Raw genomic sequence first — 23,900 nt, forward strand, 5'->3', positions numbered from 1 at the left:
GCTGGGATATGGATGGGTTTTTTTTTCCTTGTGTTCTTTGCGATGAGGGCATATAAACACCACTTACCTGATTACTACTTTTTCTCATTTTTGGCTTGGACTTCCCGTCTCGTCTCTCATGAACCATGCAGTGCTCTTTTTACAGTTTTCACATTGTCTAGATTATAAACAGATAGGGGCGGAGACTGTAGAGCAAATCTTGAATAACAGGTTGACCAACGTCGACTGAACTTGACGGTTGTACAGGTTTCTTTTCCAAAAGATAACTGAAATTCCCCTCCGGGTCTGAAATTTAATTTTGGGTGCGTTTGTCAAATTCTGACAACGACATTGGAAAGGTTTGCAAAGAAGCGCGGCTGCTGGCAGGCGTTGGAGTGATGTTACCTGCTCGCAGCTTGGTTTCATACCCTCGTTTCTCCTCCAAGTGATGGGTTGGACGTTTCGTGCCGAATCATAAAGATTTTAAAATATTTTTTCCCCCGTAACGTGCGTTGTTGTCCTCCCTGCGCTGTCGACCCCAGCCGTACGGGAGCGCGGGTGTTTGTGCCGGTTGCCTGAGGAGCGGCGGCTGCGCCGCGGAGCCCCTCACCCCCGCCGCCGCCTCGGGGCGGCTCCGCCCCTCCCGCCCTCCAGGGGGCGCTGCGCTGCCTCGCCTGCGCCAGGGCGAGCGCCCGGCCCGGCGCCACTTCCGGTTCGGTCGGCTCATGGCGGCGTCCGGCGGAGCGGCGGGCCCGGCCGCCTCTCGGGAGCTGCTGGCCGTGGGGCGCCGAGGAGGTGAGCGGGGCCGGTCGGGGCGGGTTGGCTTGGCTGGTGGGGAGCCGCCGGCCTCGCCCGCCGGCGGGCTGCCCGAGGGAGGGGGCTTTTCAGCCCGCCCGGCCGCTAGTGCCTCGCTTTTGATTCCGTCTCGCGTGTTTCGAGGAGCTGCCGTTTTCCCGGGCACTGCTAGTGTAGTACGAAGTAAATACCGGGGGGGAAAACCCAAAACAAACGTTGAATTAGTATCGATAGTCGTAACAACATTTCTGTGAGGATAAAAAAATATTACAAAGAAAGAAAGCTTCACTGATAAAGGGCTGATGGCTGTGCTGGCGGTCGTAAGAGCTAACTTGTCTAATTAATGCGGTTTCACCACATCATTTGGAATTTACGATGCTACTCGTGAAAATACTTCTTTATGCCATTGGCACCAGCGTGCGTGGCCTGCTGTCGCTGATCGCCGCCGTGCAGGTGAGGGAAGGGGTTTAAATCGGTGTGACCAGCAGGCGTCGGCTGTTGCCTCCCTGCGTTTTGCTCTGCGTTATTGCAGGTGGTTTCTCTGTGCATTGATACCCGTCGCTAAATAAATCTTTGACAAAAGGCTTCAAAAGCAGTGGGAGCCTGTAAGAAGTGACCTGCTGGGTCAGACCAGTGGTCCATAGAGCCCGGTATTCTTTCTTCCAACAACTGCAATAGCAAGCGATAATCACAGAGAACTTGTTAGTTTAAGCACTGTGTGCTCCCCATTCTTGTCATTGCCGGGTGTCTGCAATTGTAGGGGTAGGGATGCTAGGGGGTACGTTCCTGTTCACTCCTTTTAGTGTCTGATTATGACTCTGCTGCCCTGAATTTGTCTAATTCCATGTTGAAGCTGCTGATCCGTCTACTTTCACAGCCTCTTGTGGTAGCAAGTTCTAGACGTTTGCTGCCTACTACACACAAAAGTACTGAGATGACCACCCCAAACAGACATCAACAAACAGTATTTGCAGGAACGTGGAGTGGAATACCTGGAGGCAGAGACAGTTGAATCCTCATTTTTAATCTTGTTGTAGAAAGGTAGAAAAGTAGCAGCAAGAGAGCCTCACAGTTAACATGTGACATTTGTGGTTGACATAGGTAAACATCCAAATACTTGTTTGTTTCCAGGGCTGGAAGAAACTTTGTTGATTAATTCAAAATGTAGCAGCAAGAAGGCCACAACTTTACAGACAGTTAGGATCCCAAGGAGTAATGGTAAGTAGGACTTCGTTATTGGAACAGCATCAAGTAGTAGGTAACATATTTGACATAACTTTTGCTTCCGTGCTTTCCTTGCATTAGTAAAGGGAGAAACCCTTGTGTTCTCTTTCTACTCGTGCTAGATCCTCCGTTGCAGTTGCACATCCCACAGGTTAATCATGTAACTGCTGCTTCTGCAAAGCTAGATTTTGCGATGCTAGGTGCTACAGCTGTAAGTTTCAGGGATTTTCTTCTCCTTGCAGAAATACTCGCGCTGTCTGCATATAGTGAATTTGCATATAGTGAATACAACAAAGGTTGTACCTTTGGTCTTCATTTAGTCGGCTACTTTCAAATTCATGCAAGTTACGTAGATCACTTTCAGAACTTTATTTTTAATGAATGTGCTGGCAAAATTATTAAGCTGGATCATATAACCATTCATTCATAACAAATGAATTTGAACGCATTAAGAAAACTTTTTTTCTTTAATTGAGCTATGTTCCTTCTTTCTTAGTCAAAGCTACATATAGATTGCTAACATTCTCTTCAGTGTAACTCCACGCATAGGAAGATATAGTGTAAAAATAGTTATTCTTTGAAAGCAGTGTATCTTCAGGACTTTTTCTCTTCATGAAAATATATGGGAGTTCCTTAGTCTCAGATTGTTCTTTTCCAGTGTAGAGTTGTTGCTTTTTTGCTCATCTGGGCTTCTCATCTCTTTTCAGAAGTAATTTCTCAGTATAAAATATTTGGTGTATAAACGCATTTAATTTACAATGGACTCCTATCAAATTATTGTCTTTTTATTTTGTGATTGAGCTGAGATTTAAAAAGTAATAGAAAAAACAAATTGTTATATCGAGTTCTTTCTTGGATAACAGTCTCTACAAAGCCGACAGTGTCTCAAAGGTAGATTATACCCGTTAGACTTCTGTGAGCTCACTTGGAATAGTACCTCTTACTTCGCAGAGAATGAAAACTAGTGATTGGCTCATCTGCGTGTGTGGAGCGAAGATTATTTGAAGAAACTCTGGAGACAGCTGAAGATATTCCCTTCCTCCATGGAAGGGAAATGGGTGTGATTCTCCTAATGACACCGATTATCTTAAAATTGTTGGGAAGTCCCACTGAGCTTAGAGGGGTATTTCTGTAGAGGATAAGTGCTTTATACTTCAACCTAGAGCATCCGTCTCTCTCCCACCATCTCAATTTCGGAGCCGCTTTTAATAACTATGTTAAACTTTCTTTAGTGTAGCGTGGCATCTGTGCCACAGCTAATTTTTTCCATCTTCTTTGAGACCTTCTGTCTGTACTTTAGTAAGGAAGAAAGGAGGAAACAATTATATTTCCACTGAAGATAATACTGATGTGGAAGTTTCTCAAGATGGCACTCGATATGTATTTAAAACCATGGAATTTACAAGCAAGTTCTCTGTAAAGTAGTCACATTTTGTTTTAAGAATCTGAATGGAATTGTTTTAAGTGATTTCTTCCTGCACCACATGCTGACCAAGAGACTCAATACCTTTTTGCTGTTTATGTCTTGGGAAATTGAATGCTGTAATAAATCCTCCTATTAAAACATCTTAAATATGGTAGACAGCTGGAAATTACAGTTGGAATGGAATCTGTTTAAATGCTTAGATTTCTGAGGTATAAATATATAAACTAATGCTCATCTGTTTGTATATATACATGTGATAATTATTTCTTTTTCAGTTTTGGACCGAGTACAGAGCTTTTTACCACAGATGGCCCATGCAAATGATGAGCTAAGAAGAAAAATGGTAACAGCACCAGCTCATCAGTTTGATATTGAAAATCTAGACAGTGCAACAGAAAAAGTTATAGAAATGGTAAATACTTACTGTATTTTTTATTTTATAAAGTAAATTTAGGTGTGATTAAAATAATCCTCTGATCTTAGAGTGAGCTAATTTGATAGATAAGGCTAAGTCTTTACCATTTTAGTCTGCGATCTGCAAATTCAAAACACAGATGTAATAAAAATGCTTATTTGGTTAAAATTTACTACTTGGTTTTCATACTTGCAGAATTTAATGACTGGGGATGAAGTAGTTTAAGGCCAGAATAACAGATACTTTTGAATCAGCGACTCTGAATCAAAAGCAAGTCACAAATTGTATTTTAAATGTCTCGTGGGTAATTTGGTTTAGAAGCTGGGCAATGTAAGGCGTAGTAAGGCATAACAGAAGGCTTTAGCATAAGAGTAATAACTGGCTTTCATCTGTGCTTTGTAGGTATTTTTTAGGACTGGATATAGGTCTTGGGTTTAGAAAAGTTGTTAGTGTTCTTGTGATCCTTCATGGCTGGTATTTGTCTACTTATTTACACTCACATCAGTGTTTTCTTTCCGTTTTTAACGGAAGTGCTGCAGGCACATGCTCATGTACGAAAATTTTAATGTGACGGTGATGTGATATGTGCGTGTCCCAGACAAGTGCCTTCCGGCCTGCAGACCCACAAGATTAAAGGCAGAAATAAGGCAGCCTGGGGTTTGGTGTGTGAGCTGTCAGAACAATATATTGGCCACGGGTTGGATTCAGAGTTCTTGTAGATTGTAGCCAGCCTACATGCAATAGGTTGTCCAGTGCTGGTATATGCTGAAGAATTCCAAATAAATAGTGAGAAGACAAAGTGGATCATGAAAGTTGTTTGGTTTAATATGCTGAAGTGGAATGGGTAACTTGAACAGGATTTTAAAAATATTTTTCATGTGACAGTATCTGACAAGTGTCTTTATAATAAACAAGCCAGGAGACCTAGTGATGAATAGCTTAATGCTATTTGCAGATCAGTGAAGAAATTTATTTGCACCTCAAATTCCTGTATTTTGCTTTGCTGCATACAGGAGGTTTTTGAGGTGAGGATTATCAGTGTAACACAGATATTTTCAGAGAGAAAAACAGACCTCAAAAATTACGGCTCTGCATATGGAAATGTATGCTCACATTTACTTCACAAAATATCCTAGTGGTTTAAACTACTTGCTATTTTGCAGTAGTTGTAGTGCCATGAACACTACTGGGCTATAAGATATGAACTATATTAATAAATATATATACACACACACGTTTGTATATATGTCATGACCCCTTATACACTAAATGGTTTCATTTGAATTCTTTATTGAAAATTAGCTTTGATGCCTCCTGCTCGTCAGCTTAAATATCTGATTTAGACTATCCGAGTTCAGCTATTGACTCATTTCTCTCTTTGATAATGACATAAAAATGGCCTCATATTTGCTATAGGACAATACAAATTACAATTTAAATATTTAGGAATCCGTTAGTGATATTTGTTGTAATCCTAGGAGAACCCAAAAGTCTGTCTAATTGTGGTTGTGGTTTTCTTATGGTAGTAGGCTGTTTCATGTGTTTGCTTTATGTTTTACTCAAATGATAGAAGTGGTATAGAAATGTATAATGTGTTAACTAAGGTCTTTTTTTTTTTTCCAGAATGTGGCTGTAGTTGAACTGAGTGATTCTGATACAGATGAAGAGATACTAACTTCAGAGGATGACTCGGAATCTGAAGATGACTGTGTAACTGATGAAGTGACAATAGAAAACATTAAGTTTCCTAAACAAAAGGGAGAAAAGGGCAAAATAGAAATTTTGGACAGCAAAGTGAATGAGTAAATCCATTTTATTTTACTTAAAAAAAAAAAAAAAAAAAAAAAAAAGCCAACGAAAAAATGAAATAGTGTCTTCTTTCTTTGAAGACCTGGCCCTTAAAACTACCTTGTTTCCCAATGTAGCATCCCTCAGGATCATGTGAAATGCGATCGTTTACATGGTGGAGAGTTCAGGATCCACTCATGACTGAGGCAGGCTGGATTTCTGAAGAATTCAGTACGGTTTTATTCATCAAACAACATGGAAATGAACTTCATAGTAGGTTAGACTAATAAAGCAGCTAGAATTTGGCACACTTGAACTAGTTAAGTTAAAATTTTTGTTCTGTTGCTTTGTTGAAGAAAGATTTTTGTAATGTGCTAGAAGTTTTTGCTTCAAGGGCAGGAAAGAGTTAACTAGAAAAAAAGCTTTGTTTTTTTTATACTGCATGTCCTGTGAAGTGTTATGTACAATGTCTTCAATATTAAACATTATCTTAAAGTACATTAGAGGTATGTCTGTATTGCATTCATGACAGTAACTGGGGAACGCTAAAGCAGTGGCCGAGTTCGTTTCAAGATGAGCTGGCGTGGGTAAGGACAGCCGTGACTCCAGAGAGAGTCCAGCAAAGGATTACTTACCCTCTATGCCTGCACTGAGCTCCGTATCATTACGGGTAGGTTGCTAGCTCATATCTGGAACGTTTGTGGCTGTAGTGCAGATGCCCTCAGTACTTAAACGGTCAAGTCTGCCTCTGTGGTGTTACAATTACTTTAAGCTACACTTTTCATTTCCCACTTTCCTTGCCGTGTTTCTGTCCTCTCCGTTTTGTTAGCAACTGTCACTGCCAGGAGAATAAAAAGCTGAGTTTTCAGCTGGCCTGTACTTAGGTTAGCTTGAAACAATTGTGAAACCAAAATCGGTGAAAGTATGTCTCATTCATACTTACCTCAGATGGACCAAATACCATGATTTGGGCTGTTGTATTTACTTCATAGATCGGTTTGCATTTCAGAAGTATCTATCATGCTCCTGGATGTCATCATTTGTTTCTTAAAGGAACTTTGTATTTTCTACACCATTAAAGTAAAATTTTCTATATTGTATTTGCTCAAATATTAAACTTAATATCATGACTTGAAACCTGCAGTTATTTACAGAATTTTATTTTGAATCCCATACTTAAAGCTATATTTTTAATATCTGTTTCTGTAATAGTTGTGATAAGAAATAACAAGGTCTTTCTTTCAATGCAGCTTCTTAAAAATAGAATGGGGGCATGATTTATTGGGATTAACTGATTAAACCACAAAATATTTTAGCGAAGGGGAAGGATGAGAATTAAAGAATGGGACTGCTACTTAATGGCAGCCCACAGATCAGATTAAGCTTTGGGTGGAGTTGCACTCTTAAGAAGAGCAAGCGGTCTTAGCAGGCTTAGTGTGTTAGTTAAGGTCTCTATCTATGAAAAATTTGCTTCAAACTGAAGAAAGTTTGAAAGCCAACATCTTAACTCGGTCATTTGACAAGAGATTTTCCCGTAGACTAAAAAAAGTACGAAATACAAAGTAATAATCATGCTGTATAAAACAGTGATAACAGTCCATGTGCACAGACACAAAAAGTGATTTTAATCTGTTAAGGTAACCACCTTTCAAATGGCAGGCAGATCACACATTCCATATCAACAAAAAGATAGAAAATATTTTCAGTAACTTTAGCTTGATATGCATAGTTTAACACCAATGTTGAACTCTGTATGTACTATACAAAGATCATAGTAAGTGCACTTTCTTGCATTGATTTACTTCTTATGGCACAAAGGTTTTCTGTACTGCTGAAGAATCACCAGAGCAGAATGTTTAGTTGCTACTGTAAAACTTGAACGGGTTTATAGCAAAAATGGCATAATTATATTTTAGTTCAACTTTAAGAGAAGCCTAATGACTAAGGATTTAAAATGATCATGTGAATATTATGTTCACACAAATAAGAAGTAGGCATGTGAGAACTCTTTCTTCAGTTGTATTTAAAAAAATAAGCCAAACCATGCTCTTAGTTTTGTGGGGGGTATTGTGCTAAGAACTGCTGCTGCATAATTTAAATAACTTCGGGTTAATTTCCAAATGCTTTTCTCTTTCACTGAGACTAAAATTTGGACCTGATTTATAGAAACTTATCCATGGAGTGGGTGTTTTGTTTTGTGGTGGTGGTGGTGGTGTTGTAACACTGCAGACAGCATATCCTGGGCATGGTATTAAGTGTTTCATGGAGTCGTTAAGATTCGAACTCTGCTGAAAGTTTACTTTCCAAGTGAGGCTGTTACTTTAATATTCCACAGTGATAGCCTTGGTTCTAAGATATTCATGAAGAGCTTCTTCACCTGTACAAGCACAATATTCACCAGTTAGAATAGCAGCTACGTGAGAGAATGTTGTCAGAGACTGTAACTACATTATTAAGAAAAAATCTAAAATGCTTTAGCCAATATTTGAGTCCTTAAGGAACAACGAGGAACTAATTAACTTACCCTCCCACTGAGATTTACAGAACTGGTTTGACAAGAAGAGGCCAAACCCAACAGATGTGGAAAGAAAAAGGAGCTGGAATTCAACAAGCAGCCACCTGGGTGGGACCGAAGCAGCGGCAGTCTCAGGATGGCCATCGGGGGCTCACAGTTGAATTTACAAACTTTGGTTTGCCTACGTTAAGTTTCTAGGTAAAGAAGCTGTATAACAACTTGTAATCTTTTTTTCCTGATACTATTACTCATTTTGGTTTCAGGAAATGTCTGATACTTGCTAGAAATTCCAAAGGCAAAAATCTGTTGTGTCACTGGGAATTTTTTTTCTTTCATTTTTCTTTGCCACAAGGCTTGATCTGTCCAGACTTGTAAAGTTTCTTTGACAGACTAGACCTCGCTTTTTTAAAAGCTGGTTTTGAAAAGAAAAGATATTTTTAATGCATCTTTCTCTGTGGCTGTCGGCAAATTTTGATGACATTTTAAGGAAAAAAAAAAAAAGTTTCCCATGCTCTTACAAGTTTAGAGGAGAAGCCTAAATTAGTGTTCTTTCTGAGGGAAAGGAACAAGGTTTTGGCCAATACCTTTGCTGCTTGACAGTGTTCCGTAGCCTGTACGCAGCTCTGGACAAGCTGTAATGTGACTGCTCCGAGAGGAGTTGGAGAGGAATATTCTGCATGCCGTAGCATTATTTAGCAAATGCACAGGATGGGTTGGACTGGAGGTATTGAGGCGGGAATATTGTGGGGATGGGAGAGGAACTAGATGACTGTAATGGGAGGAATGTAGGAGATACGGGAAAGGCATCCATAGCTCATGTTTTACTAGATACACTACACGGGTACGGTTGGTTTTTTCATTGATTTGGACTGTCAGATGTGAAATGAGGGAAGGAGAGAACAACTCACCTAAATCTTTCCCGAAGCCAGACTGTTTAAATCCACCAAATGGTGCTGCCACATCAGTTTTGTTATATGTGTTAATAAAAACTGTTCCAGCTTCTAGCTTTTCACTGATGTAGAGAGCTTTGCTTATGTCTTTTGTGAAAACTCCTGAAGCTAAACCATATTCTGTGGTATTTGCCCGTCGCAGCACTCCATCGACATCCCTACAGGGGAAAGAAATTATTTAATTGCAACTAGGTAAGATAAACAAGTGTTAGCAACCTTCCACATTCAATGTCATGAAGCACCTTTTCCCATGCTCTTTCTTCTCCAGTCAGTTTTTTTAAAGACAATTTATTAAAGACTAATCTGTGTGTCAATCTGACAGATCTATGGAAATCCATACCCTTGCTTCAAACTTGCGAAGATTGTAACCTTGCATTTCAATGGTTAAGATCTACACTAAGAAATGTCAAAGGAAAAGTTGCAGTACGCATACCAGCTTTGCTCAGCTACAGGACAATTTGTGGATTAGAGCAATACAAAAATACTTGTAAAGCAGAGCTTGGCAGCAGATTATGAATCGGTTTGCTAAAATTTTGGCCTGCTTTACAAGTTAGTGGAGAATAAATGCTGAAATTCAGACTTCTATCAAGACACAACTTTTCAGGCCATGTCCAGAGTGCTATTTTCTTTTTGCATCTCATCTCCATATAGCTTCAAAAATCCATAACAATTTAAAACTTTAAAAAACTCAATACACTCCCTTATCACCATACATAATTTATAGATAGGAAGGGTTATTTATGTGGCTCGTTCTTAACTGCATTATCAAACTGCAGAAAATGAAACCTGGTGGAAATAGTTATATGAAGTTTCTACATAAGGTTTTAATCTCATCTGTGTGTAAAATAATCCTTATGATTTGGAATGAAAGCTGTTAAAACTGGCAGTCTGCAAAATATACAGTGGGATTTTCATTTGCAACAGTAATGTGCCAATGTCACACAATGCACAACAATGCTGTACGGTCTTTTGTGACAGAGAAAAATAAGCAATTCCACTGGAAAAAACACACATTTTGTAATTTGATCAAGCTGTTGCAATTACCACATCAATTTCAGTAAAAATGTTTCACTGAATACTAAGTCTTAAATAAGAACTGGCACTTATGGTTGCATTCTATCCCGTCACACACTGCTAATAGCATTAGTTCTATGTCGACAGGGAGCAGGATACCCTGTACTAAAAAGGGTATTTTCTCAGAATTTAGCTGGAAGAGGATCTAGGGATTCAGACTGGTCTTACAAGATTTAACAAAACCATACTACGTATGCTATCATTTCTACTTTTAGGGTGAAAATGAGAAAATAAAGTTTCTAACAGTAACCAGAGGAGAACATACCCATTTTTAAATTTAGAGATCACCATCACAGGACCAAAGGACTCTTCCTGGGCAATATACATATGGTCTTCAACATCTGTGAATACAGTGGGTTCCATGAAGAAACCTAAACAGAGGACAGAGCATTGTTTGAGCACGGTGAAAATGCTTCATGGTTTGTATTGTCCAGGCCGTCTCTTTTCCATACTTTGATGTCATAGACATGTTGAGACTTGAAACAGAAAATATCAAGATTGATATGAAGTCTGAATGGAAATGCATGTGCGTAAGCAGCAGAGAAACAGCGGAAAAAAGGTTAAAAGAATGGCCTGTATTGATCAGAGCAACATGTGCTGTTCCTGTGCAGGCCAGAAGGTCTGCATGCCACAGCCCACGGGACTCCTCGGGTGAAGACCCTGCACTCTGACCGCAGGAAGACAAGGTTACAGCATGTCACAGAGGCCACTGTTTTTCTTGTTACCCAACAAGAGATAGACTGTAGCCATAAAGATCTGTATATTCCAAACAAGGAAAAACATGCGATGGGCAGCAACTTTGCCTAAGATTTATGGATGTTGAAGTAAAGAAAATTCTGAGGCAAAGGACCACCTCATAACGACCGTTCATTTCTGAAGGATGTACCGGCTTGTCCAAAAGCTAGCTCATCATTGCCGATCGAGAACTGTCCTGGTGTTATACACAAGTGATCCTGGTCACCTACATCTTGGTGAGTGAGTGCATTCCAGTTTGAGTGGGTAAAATCAGCTTCAGAGATTTTATATAAATGCTGCCCCCTTCCATAAGATTTCCCGTTTAGTTTTGTTACATTGATTTCGCAGTTACGAATCTCCACCTTCATTTTATTTACGGATGCAATCATTATGTTTTGAAACTGATGCAAATGTTTCTCCTTCATTATTGATAAAGGACAGATGTCCATGAGAAAATGTTGCTTCATGCCTGCCCACTAAACTTAGCACACATATTGTCTATATAGCAAAAAAAAGCTTTTGATAATAATACTTTATGCAAACTTTGCTAGTAGTTTCCTCAGTCAGCTTTAGTGTTAGGGTGATCTAAATGGGTATAATTATACTTATGGCTCTTGACAGTTCAAGGGTGTTGCAAAAACAGCCTCAATGCCTCACAAACAACAGGACTAAATGAGCAAAAGATTCCCATCCAGACTAGATTCTGATTCAATTTCATATGTTATGCTTCAGTTGCACAGCTTCCCTTAAGATGAGACTTGAAAGCCCTGTTCTCAAGTGGTATCTTGGGCTTACCTGGTATTGTTCCCATGATATTGCTACTTCACGTAATGCAGCAGAGACAATCATGATGGCTTTTGTTTAAAGTGTAAAAGTTCAAAACACCTCTGAACAGTATTTTACCTGGTCTACGTACTTGTCTTCCTCCATACACTAGAGTGGCTCCTTCTTTTACTCCAGTTTCACAATATTGCAGCAGCTTTTCCAAATGTGCCTTGTGATTTTGTGGACCATGATCTGTAGATCTATCAAGTGGGTCACCAATTTTCATCTTTTTTATTTCTTCCACCTATGGGTTACCCAATTAAAATGAAGTTACATAACATAGCAAATAGTTGTTAAAGTGACCAGTGACTCTGGATGCTTCATCTTTTGTACTATGAAATTAGGCTCTAAGAAAGGGCTGGATTCTTAGAAAGCGGAATGCTCCTCCCTTTCTAAAATGAGGCTTTGTCTTATGTTTGATAATCTCTGGTTACTTCTGAAAGTTTTTGATGCTGTTTTCATGTATTCATTCTCTTCTGTTATTAAGATAGGCATGTAAAATGTTAGCTTTTACCAGTGGTAAATGAGTTATGACAGTCATTTCCTGTTCTTGATCTAAATAGATGAATTCTCCAGTGGTACAGTGTGGTGACTATTGGATTTTTAATAATGACCTTTGTATTATTCTAGCTACGCTTCCAATATGCCTTTTCTTAAACTTCAAAGCAGCCTTCAATCACATTGACCTAAGTTCAGTAATTTTTTTAATCTTACTTTCCTAGTCAAATATGAAGTATCACTGAAGGTATGACATCTATTTCAATGTCACTTATCTGTGCATTACTGATGAAAATATCTCCCTTCGGTGCCTTCCTTTTAACCCTGTAAGAGGTTCCTGAGAAGCAGCATTGCCTATCATAAGCAATAATGAGAAATTAAACAACTGAAAATAAGAAGAAATGCAAGTGTCTATAAAACTAGTGGATCTTTGTGCCACAGTAAAGCAACTGCTTAAACTGTAGTCCTTGAATATCTTACCACTTTTCTAACAAATTCGTCATGGATTGATTCTTCCACAAACAGCCTGCCAGCTGCAATGCAGTTTTCTCCTTTGTTGAAATACACTGCTCCCATACCCTGATCAGGGAAAAAAAACATTAATATTTATATGCACCCTTTTGTCCAGTCTCCCTTTCATTCTGCTCCTTTGGGTTGCATTCTGTGTTTGTGACCCTCAAAGCATAATGCTTTATGTAAAGGGAACATCATCAATGCAACACGCAGGCTAATCTTATAACTGCCAAACATACTTCCATGGAGAAAAATGGCTCAGGATGAACCCATTAGCACTGCTCTTCCCATTTCCGTCAGCGTTCCACAGAAACACCTGCTGCAGCATCACAGAGAAGCGGGCTGGCAGCATGACCAGTGAATATAAAACTATGCTAATCCACTGAGCAATACTGCTTATGTCGAAAGTCACATGTAACTGGGTGAACACTACCTAACTCTAATCTGCAGAGAACCTTCTATTTCAAGAGGGTGGATTCAGACCACATGCAGTTTGTTTCTTTTTATTTACCAAGAACTGATACCTGCCGTTGTTTTTCCAGGGGGGTAGGGAGGTGGGGGAAGGGAGGTGGGGGAAGGAAGAGCGGGACAAATAAAACTCCTAAAAAGTAGTTTTCTGGCAGCTGCAAAGGCCTAGGGTCCTGGCATTAGTAGGTATGACTGGCATCATGTGCTCTAGTGTCAAGTGTGTGGCAAAAAAGCATTGTTTCACAATCATTTAAAACCATCAATGCTAGGTATAGCTCAGGCCAACCCCTGCATCACCCTCTCACTTCTACAGCTGAGAACAGTGGTAGGGGCAAGCAGTGCGCTGACTGCGAAGTTTCAGCTTTTATTATTTTCCACATATACTTCACTGTGCAGTCACTCAGACTCTTGTCCCGCCAAAAGACACTCCAAAAATGGGGAAAGTGTATAATAGTTTCTTCCTGGTAGCAGTACCTGCTTATGCTGGTTTAGAGAATTCACAGAATTAGCACTTTGGGAAAGTACAGTGTGGAAGACCTTTGTTTGCTTCTTAGTGAGCAAACTGCATTTGCTGTCATTTTGATGAATCAGATTACCTGAGCAGGAAATAAGCTCCCTAAATCCACTGAATTTCTCATTTGCACATCTTATTTATGAACTTTAAACACACTATGGCTGGTTGGGAAGGTGGATTATGATGACTGATGGTGAATTAAGAGAACTATATGGCAATAGAGAGCTCAAGGTATATTTTAACTCACTTTCAGGCTTTTATTTTTTAAGCGCTTTTTTTTTGAGTATCAGATTTTGACAAATCAATTTTAATGTGTTAACTTGGCTAGTGAAAATACTTCCCAGCTATATTTCGTTGTTTTGTTGTATTTTCTAATGTACATTTCATGCAGTACTGGTCCATGCCTTTTTGGTGCAGCATGAACAGTTTAATTGTGCTGGCATAAAGAAACATCCTGTAGAAAAAGACACTGTTTTCTAACAGATTGCATGATTTTTCATGCAAGGGGTCCCTACTGCAGTTTTTGGCAAGTCAAGAAGAATACTGCAATACTGTGAGGATGTATCACAAAGGTTTTGAATATATTTTACTTCGAAGTAACGTTACCATTTTTACGGCTCTGTCAAGTTCACAGTCACTGAATATGATCAATGGTGATTTACCACCAAGTTCAAGAGAAACTTTCTTCAGATTAGTGGCTGCACTGTAAAAAATATAAATAATCATATAAAACCAACTTTTATATAGCTTATTTCATTATTTCCTTTGAATCATATCTAGTGAAAATGTATAAACCTGTTTTCCCATAGTGAGTTAGTAGAATTCTACATAAATGTAAATAACCGTATGTAGTTATGCTTTTCTATTACTGCTACATGCACAATATAGCTAATAAGATACTTCAGAACTAGATTAAGCAATGTTTATTTATGAATCTTTTGCTGAGAGTACCTCTTCATGATCTGTTTACCAGTTGGTGTTGAACCAGTGAATCCAACTTTGCGAACATCTGGATGTGCAGACAGGTGCTGTCCCACTAAGCCACCTATCGGAGCGAGGAAAACAGCTTAACTGGACAGTACATAGGCAATTTTTACTACTCCAGCAGCAGCACTGTAACATAGAAAGATCTAACAATATGTCAATCAAGTACAATATCACATCCTTATTTATATTTACAGCTTTATTCATATGACTATGAAAAATCTCATATTAGTTAACTTGGATCACATTAGTGTCTCCAAATTTCCCCATCTGTCTGGACTAAAGAACTTCCTTCCTAATATGCCACTGTAGGTGGAATAATCTAATTTGTAACAGAGCCTGCCCCATACAGTTACTTTGTCACTTTTCTTCCTTAGGGGAAAGAGGAAAACGGTGACATCAAGTAACATGGTGTGGATCACGACTTACCTATAGGGACCAATACGCATCTTACCAGCTTGCTCTAGGTCTCACAGTCACAGTTAAATACTTCCAAGTGATGATAAGATTAGGAGAAAAAATGAAATTTTACAATCAAGTGAAACACGTTTCTCTGTAATACATTCTTTTTCAGAGTGTTCATGCTATTTGTGTGAACTTGTTAAGGGTGGAGGCTGACAGCTCTTACTACTAGCTAGAGCCAGGTGACATACAGATTTTTCCAATTCTGTTCTGGAAATATGTGAAATCACTGTGTGACATAGATGCAAGCCTACTACTATGAAGATACATGCACTTATGTAATAGGTCTTCAAAAAGGTAAAATGCTAGTTCACCAGTTTTAGCACGACCTACTCTTCCCAGAAAAATGATTAGTTGAAGTTTTACCTGAACCAGGGAGAATATTTATAACGCCCTTAGGAAATCCAGCTTTAGCTGAGAGTTCTGCAAACTTCAAGGAAGTCAGAGGTGTGACCTAAGTAGAAACATTTAGATTAGATCACCTATTTTAATTAAATGCATGATGATATCTTTTACATTCAATATATCTTAATTTTGATACAATATTCATCTTCTTACTCATGGTATTGACAAATTAAAAGTGATGGCTTCTTGCAGAAAAGAATTTATTCTTGAAAATGAGAGTAGCATCAGAGCAGAATTGAAGACAATCAGTACCTTGTATCATCATGGCAATTTGTATTATTATACATGCACTTTAAAACACATGACACAGTCAACATATGGGTACATATGACAGGTCAACCGATGGGTGAAATCCACTAGATTGCCTGAATTATTTTGCCTGATCAAATAGTGAAGGACCTGAGCCATGTGTACATTCCTTTTTGTTTTTACCTGAGCTGGCTTGAGTACGAGTGTGTTGCCTGCAGCCAAGCATGCTGCGCTCTTCCATGCAAGCATCATCAGTGGGTAATTCCAGGGGATAACAATTGCACAGACACTTAAGGCAGGGAAAAACAAGGACAGATTACATCTTTGATGGCAGCTTTTGAGTGGCTTTTCTGTATGTCAAGGCTGTCACTAAAAAGAAAAAATACTTACCCTATTGGCTCTTTCTTGGTGAATGTCAGATTATGGTTTGGCCGGGCCTGGTTAATTGGAATTGTAGCACCCTAAAAGACAGAGGAGGAACAAATCTTGGTACTGTTTAATCATTTGTATTACAGATATATTTGCCATATAAGTATGTTTTGGAAAGCCACAGAGTAGGCTTCGAAACCAGAAGCATTTTTCTATCAGAGAAAGGGGCAGGGATGCTCCTACTGTATGATTTCCTACTATGGATACTGTAGTCAACTCCTGATTTTCAGTTGGCTGAAATAAAAGCATAGATAACAAAAGTATGGAAGAACATAAAGTGAGGGTCTGATGGACAAAAAAAAGCTGAATGATATTCTTGATTGTGGATCTTAAAGATACTTGAGGAAATGCTGTTGAACCTGTGCCACATGCTGTGCCATCAAGCAAACTCACCAGCCTTGGTCAGAATGTAACATAACACATCAGTCTCTGCACTTACCTGCATAATGACCACAATGACACCCTGCTCAATGAATAATCAAGAGCTGACTAAGCATGCATATCCACTGTGACACCTCAACTGATTTCTCAGGTATTTAGAGTCACATTCTAAATCCATATTCTTCAATTGGAAGCAGACTGTCCTTTTGTATTGCCAGGGAGACCCGTTTTAGGTAAAATTCTAATTTTGCTTTATTTTTTGATTCCCTGATTACTTTTGCTAACACTGCTTTTTGGCACTGTGTCAGCAAAAGAAAAAAAAAAAAAGTGTAGAGAAGCACTGCCGTTGATTATTTCCTTTACATATTCACTTGCCTGAATTTTGTCACACCATCCAGCGAAGTATCTGAATGTTTGCACAGACATTCCAACATGGGTCTTCAAAGCTAAAGTGTAGACAGCTCCTGAGTCGATAGACTCTATTGTTGCTAATTCTTCTTGATGTTCTTCCATCAGGTCTGCAAGTCTTTAATAAAAACATTACAAATCCACATCAAAGAGAAGTGACATCTAACCATTGACAGCCTAAAATGATATTTGGCATGGCAAAGAACCATAATTAAAATTGCATTCCCACTGAATTTGGAGGTGGAGCACTGCAGCCACTGCTCATTAATATCAGTAAGAAAGAGCTTGAACAATTGCCTGTTAAAGTCTGCAAATGTCTTCACATTGGCTGTAGTAGACACTGGATGAAGACATGAACAGTGAAAACTTACCTCATTGTTCAATTATGGTTTTGTAAATAAAATAATAATTAGAAAATCTGTAATCTTTCTGTTGTACTACAAGGAGCCAATTATAGAAAATCAGACCAGTAAGTTGAAAGCAAATACACAATAACATAAGAAATGTCAAGTAATCAAAAGCACCAAGGAGTTCTCAGAGTCCTAGCTTAAGATTTGGGAAACCTAGCTTCATAATGCCGTTTTGTATTGTCTGAACTTGGACTAAAATACTTAAGTGTTAGATGCGTCAAAAGCACGCAGATGTCCAAAGACAGAGCTCCCAACCTGTAATGCAAATTGAATTTTATATGCCTTGGTACCTTTGAAAATCCGGCCCATGGTCTCCTTGGGCCTCAAGTTCTCCACCTGTTAGATTTATGAAGCAACACAGTGAGGTGTAAGACTGTGGTAAATATCATTCATTGAGTTGATAGTAGCTATCAGAGTGTCCCAAAAATCTGTCTGCGTAGACAGATACCTATACCTATGAGGAGCTCTTGTAATTTTAGTTGTTGTAGAAGTCACTTTCTAGCTCAAATAGAGTCCAATACACAGTGTTAGGAGCCTGTTGAAGCCTTAGACTGCAAGCTGCGAACTTTCACCCAGATACGCTGACCGTATGCCGAACTCCTACCTAGCTACACGAAGGAAGGCCCTGAAACCGGTGCAAACCAGAAAGATAAGGTAGCCACAACCATGGCGTACGTCGTGTCAGAAACTCTGCTTTGGGGAAACCGAGGGTTGAGCCTGAGGGAACAGAAAGCATCCGAGGGTGAGCGTGTGTGTGAGCAAGGAGTCGAAAGGGGACTCCGGTCCTAGCAGTCAAAGTCTCGGGTGGTGCGTGTGCGGCTCCCTGAATGGTGTGTGAATGCTCGGGCAGCTCCTGCTCCTTTAACATAGTGGTCCCCTGCTCAGGCAGAAAGGTCTGTTTGCATGAATGCATTTTTACATTCAGGTCTTAGATCTCTCACATGGCAGTGAAATAGATGCATCAATGTTTTTCTTAAGCGCCTGTCTGTGTTTTGGTACTCAGATGTATAATCAATGCTCCCATGTGATTTTAAGAGCTTAACCAAGTGCATTTTAGATCCTGTAAAGAGTGTTAAAAACTGGGTGTGAAAACTATTTTTCTATTTTGTAAATTCTGCCCATTTAAAGCATTTGCAGAGATGTGGAAAAATGCTCTTTAATAGTTGTTTTAACTGTATCTTGGAGACCCAGCTACAGGTCAGGGCATCAGCAGTAGCGTGTAAAAGAACAGATATGGCATACACTACAGTGGGGACAGACCCATGTTTCCTAAGTGCAACATTGCATTTTGCCAGGCTCCTCTTCCTTAGCTGCCAGAGCACAGACATGCAATGGATTCCCTGCTCCTTACTGTCTTGCTAGGCTAAGCCCAGCCTTCTGAGAACAGGATCATCTTCTAGTTGCATATTCGAAACCTCTGAATCAGCTGGATCTTCAGTTTCCAAGTCCTCACTGAAGTTATGCAGAGAGCAGTGTGCAACAAGAAAAGGAAGGGCAGTGACCCACCCCTGCACCCAACCAAACTGCCAGACTCTCTTACCATCCGAATGCATAGCCTGCTACCATCCTGCAGCTGCTCACCGTGTAACTGATCCTTCTGCTGCTGTCTGTTCTGGTGTTCAGGGCTAGCCTCCTGGCACAGCGCGATAAAGGCTTAATACAGCAGCGGTTATGGGCACACTATTGAAGATTATATTTTTTGAAGGTGAAAAAAATTCCTTCTCTTCCCTATAGATAAATATGCAGTCTCCTCAGCACAATTAACTTGGCCAGGACATCCAGTAATAACGTTGATGAGCCTGCAGAAGAATGGTGTTTGATACACAGGACCTACTCCTTCATGAGTTCCTTGGGGCAGGAAGTTTCAGCTCTATTCAAGATCCTAACTTCTTTAAAGCCAGCTGCTATATGTCAAGCACAGTAACTAAGCTCTCCACCTACTGAACAGGAACAGAATTTGCCTAGTACACCTCCTCCTCTGTGCTGACAATTGATTTTCCATCATCACATTAGCTAAATGTGGACCTGCAGCAATCAGGAGTAGCAATCTGCTGCTTTACTCATCTCTACTACACTTACTCATTTTTATGTCCTGGAAAAGAAAAAGCAGTGAAAACTCTTCATGTACCTCCACAACAGAGGTTTTCTTTATAGGGAAGCTCTGGAGCTTCTTGTCATCCCATATCTGCAAGACAGTGTTCTCCCTGTGCTTGCTGTAAGGCACCAGAAGCATCACGCTGCATATGGAGAGTCCATAGTAACTGGGCTTTTATTAGCTGCCTCCAGTACCACCCTCACAATACACAGCCAGCATCATCATCCTTCCAAGACCACCTCTTGCCCTTCAAGGATCAGAAACCACCACTAAAATACAATTCACTCAGCATAACCTCTGTTTATCTTCTGAAACAATAACAACACGGCCAAAAAAAGAACGAGGCATTATCTAGGGTTGACAGAATGAAACAGATACAAATAAGAAATACTGAGCTGGAAGTGTCTCAGATAAATGTGGGATTCAGCTTAGAGTGTTTCTACACAGGACAATTCCTCCACAACAGACCACATCACATCTCCTAAAGTGGGTCTTTAGCCAGGTGAGAAGTATGCTGGGATATGATCCTGCAAAATCTAGCATCAGTTACAGTGTATTTCAAAATTAGCAGCAATGTGGCTGTATGTTTACCATATGGAGCGCAGATGCAGGCAGGCTTAGAAAGGTCAAAAGTCTCTGCCTACCTAACCTAGGTAGGTTAAACTCATTTATACAGAAGGATTTGGACTTTACAAGGGAATTTTCAACCTTTGCAACAAAAAGCATATAGATTAAATGAAGCCATCAAGTATTTAAAAAACATTTTCCTCAAATTCTTTGTTTCCATTCATAAATAATTTTAAAAAATGGTAGCAGTGAGAGATCACAAGATTTCTCTCTGCCACGAGAAAGGTTAGCCAGCTAAGACTTGAAGCCAGTACACTGAAGTAAATTAGGGGATGAAAAAATGGCTAATCTGATTCCTCTGACAGTGGGATTATGAATATCCATCATATTCATAACAATTCTTCAGAGGAATAAAACAACGAGATTTAAGAAAACAAAACAAACACAGGCTGCCTTTCACATACCTGTACATGAGTCGCCCTCTTTCCCTTGCATTCATTCTTCCCCATTCACCATTTTCAAATGCTTCCTTTGCTGCCGCCACTGCCTTGTCAACATCAGCCAATGAAGCAGAAGACACACTGGCTATTATCTGTCCAAAGGTAGCATTGTGTTAGCTCAAACTAAAATGCTGGGATGCAGAGTGTTACTCCTTCCTCCTAAACTTCTTGACTGGGTATAAGCAAATACTTAATATCCTCAACCCCAGCAGCTGGCATGGGTGAGTCAGGCCGCAAAAAGTTCAGAAACAATTGAGGTGGCAGAATTTGGAGGACACTGCAGGGACTCTGATTCCTAGATCTATCTTCTTCTTCACGTCAGGGTGCATCATCCTACTTGATTTCACTCTCTCTTTCCAGATGTAAAATCAATGTGATATTACAAAAGTTGGAAGTCTTTCTATGTGGTATTATGATCTAATATCCAAACATGCTGAAATGACTCCTGCATGTTCCATTTCTTAGAAATGGAGCTTCTGTTACCATAAGGCACGATATACACATAGTACTTTATGATGATTGTGGTCTATAAATACACACATCATAAATTCTAACACAGAATTGTTATGACTTTTATTCAACTCCATGATGAGTTTCAGGAAAAGTACCAGAGTCTGACTTCATGATAGTGAAATTTGTGGTATTGGTTTCAGCAGAATTTATTTATTCCAGAATTAAATGGCAATTACACAGACATCTGAATCACTACTCTTATTTATAATTCATAGTTATGAGTTGCTCAACCAAGATTCAATAGTTCAGGACCGAAGTGCAGCTGCATATATTTTTGTATTGAAGAGTCATTTTTCTTACTGGGAATTTAAAGGGACATTTTAAAGTTACACTCGCCCTAAGACACCAGATTTGTAAAAAAAGTAAAATAAAAACTGAAGATGATGACTGACAGGAAATATATAAAATATCCTAGAAGAAATACCTCTTCAGCAACTAAACTATAGAAATTTTTGTTTGCAAAGCTAAACAAGAATGAAATCAGGTAAAACATAGAGCTGGGTACGGAAGCTGACATAATAGTTGAAGTGGAAGTAGGTTATTTTTACTGTGCAGCTTGACTGAAATGCAAAAACTGTAAAATATACAGACTGAGAAGTAAATTGAAATTTCAAATTATTTCTAAGGGTTGTTTAATGTGTACTGCATGGTTTTGAAACTGGCAATATTCAGTTAGTGGTTCAGATTTTTTAACAGGCAAAGAAATGGAAATAAGCTGGTATTGATCATATTTAGAAATTACTCACTGATCCATCTGCTGGATTTATAGTGTCATATGTTTTTCCATCATCAGCATTTATAAATTGCCCATTTATGAAACACTGGTATGGCATATTCACAGTCATGTTGTTCACATTTTTTGAAACCTAAGAGTGAAATAAACAACAAATTAATTTAAACTTTTAATAACTAGGATTTTTATGTAGCTTAACAAGCTTTGATATCTACAGCCAACGTCCAGTCACATTTTACAATGTATATATGGCTCTTAGAAGTGGACAAAAGAGTAATATGAAATGGAAATTATATTCTCCCTGAACACCAATGACCACACTCTGAGACAGTTAAGCAGATTTCAGCATTTTTTATCAGTAGATCTCTACGTTCAAACCAATACTAAGCCCTGATTAAGGCTGGTCCTAGTGGACTTCAATCAAATGCATAATTCCCAAACTCAAGAAATCCTGACTTGCTTAATGACTTAAAAACCACGCAATCCTCCTTTCACACAAAGTTTTCGAACAGACTGTTTGCCTCAGGAAAGCAGCAGGTCTAGAACCTTTATGACTGAAGCATACTGGCAGGAGAGTGCAAGGGAGGTAGGAGTATCTGCCCGTGTGTGATCTACTCTACCGCACGTTCTTGATCTCCTGGTTTCTGGTACACTTCAAGTGACATTACATATACACTTCCATTCCAAAATGCAAATACATAAAAGCTGCAAAAAAAAAGTCACAAAGAAGAGTTTGTATGACCAAACATTTGTTTGCTTTTCCTACTGCATCAAGCAGTCTAACAAAATGCATTGCTACCCTCTCCCAAAAAACAAGAAACAATAAGCACTGAAGGCAAAATAAAAGGTCTTACATAATCAATGACTAACTCTTCTTCTTTGTCTTCTCCTCTGAATTTTCTGACAGCCATTTGAATAAAGTCTGCAAACTTAGTGGCCATATACACATCTTCATTCTGTAGTTGAAGTCCGCTATATTTCTGTTTGATCTCTTCTAGCATTCTAAAGATTTTGAAGAAAGAATAAGTTTAATTACAAATGAAAGAATTATTCAGATAACTGAATCATTAGAAGGTCGAAAAGGGTCAAAACTGGGCACCAGTTTGTATGCATGTGAATATGTGCGTGTGTTTCTCTGACAACAGTGGCATAGAAGTTGCGCATTTTACTGAAATCTGTTGGTTTAATTGTGGGTGTTATGGAAAAGAAAATGTCAGTTCTGGAATACTTTTACGTAAACTTTTGGAAATAAATGACAAATAGCATTGATTGATTGATAAAACAGTATATGGGACTACTCTGATCAATACATGGAGGACATTCAGAGCTCTATGAGACTGGTAAGCAAGAAGGACAACAATCAGTTTGTTAAAGAAAAAAACAGCTGAAATGCCGGTCATATTATGGCCTGGGATAACTGAGTTGCAAAAAGAAGGTAGCTGAGGTGACCCAAGACAGCATGAACTCAGTGCACTTGTAAGCAGAGGCTCAATTCTTTCTGTGAAAGGCGCCTCTTTCCCTCTGGGGAGTTCTTTGCTCAGCCTCCCAGCCAGCCCCCTGGTCTTGAGATGATACCTGTCACTGCATGCAGACAGGTTTGAGCATCACCATGCTCCCCCATGTGGCTGATGTTCCTGAAGTTAAGGGGAATTTTCCTCCAATAGGAAGAGCAGGATTATGTCAGTATCTCCTAATTTTGGGAGCAGAACCATACCACGTTTTCAAAGGTAGGAAAGGGAATAGTTAGAGTATTGGAAAATATAGGGGGATTTTTTTTAAACACTACTTGATCCACCCTGATTTAAAAGCACCATGACAACTTTGTTTCCATTAACTTTGGCTTCTAAATTTTGTTATTTTGAATATTTGTTACCTGACAACATGCATAGAGGATGCTCCAGATTTGAAGAAGTCTGTGGAATCCTCAATTACAGCAACATTGCTCAAAATTCCCTTCCAAATAGCCTAACAATACATAAAAATAACAGAGGCAATAATGAATAATCCTCTAATTGCAAGAACTATTTATCAAACCATATTTTTCT

The 23,900-nt window shown here is 39.2% G+C and overlaps 2 protein-coding genes across 2 annotated transcripts in view; one reads left to right on the forward strand and one right to left on the reverse strand.

Annotated features, from left to right (window-relative positions):
* Positions 1–704: 704 nt before the first annotated feature.
* On the forward strand, positions 705–6,459 carry NOPCHAP1 (NOP protein chaperone 1; the record flags this gene model as incomplete). The annotated part of the gene is made up of 4 exons (XM_082309751.1): positions 705–774; positions 1,906–1,992; positions 3,700–3,836; positions 5,463–6,459. The coding sequence occupies 4 exons, from the start codon at positions 705–707 to the stop codon at positions 5,643–5,645; spliced, it is 477 nt and encodes a 158-aa protein (XP_082165877.1). The 3' UTR covers positions 5,646–6,459.
* A 1,489-nt stretch (positions 6,460–7,948) lies between these two features.
* ALDH1L2 (aldehyde dehydrogenase 1 family member L2) overlaps positions 7,949–23,900 on the reverse strand; it is a gene marked incomplete at both ends in the record, with an annotated part of 34,009 nt that continues 18,057 nt past the window's right edge. Inside the window, 15 exon segments of the mRNA XM_082308095.1 lie at positions 7,949–8,004; positions 9,051–9,250; positions 10,432–10,537; positions 11,805–11,970; positions 12,705–12,803; positions 14,326–14,422; positions 14,671–14,764; positions 15,532–15,619; positions 16,003–16,108; positions 16,210–16,280; positions 17,005–17,155; positions 20,574–20,701; positions 21,869–21,988; positions 22,710–22,857; positions 23,729–23,820. Coding sequence (XP_082164221.1) covers positions 7,949–8,004; positions 9,051–9,250; positions 10,432–10,537; positions 11,805–11,970; positions 12,705–12,803; positions 14,326–14,422; positions 14,671–14,764; positions 15,532–15,619; positions 16,003–16,108; positions 16,210–16,280; positions 17,005–17,155; positions 20,574–20,701; positions 21,869–21,988; positions 22,710–22,857; positions 23,729–23,820 — 1,722 coding nt within the window.

Source organism: Platalea leucorodia, assembly GCF_965183815.1.
Source record: "Platalea leucorodia genome assembly, chromosome: 4".
NCBI lineage: Eukaryota > Metazoa > Chordata > Aves > Pelecaniformes > Threskiornithidae > Platalea > Platalea leucorodia.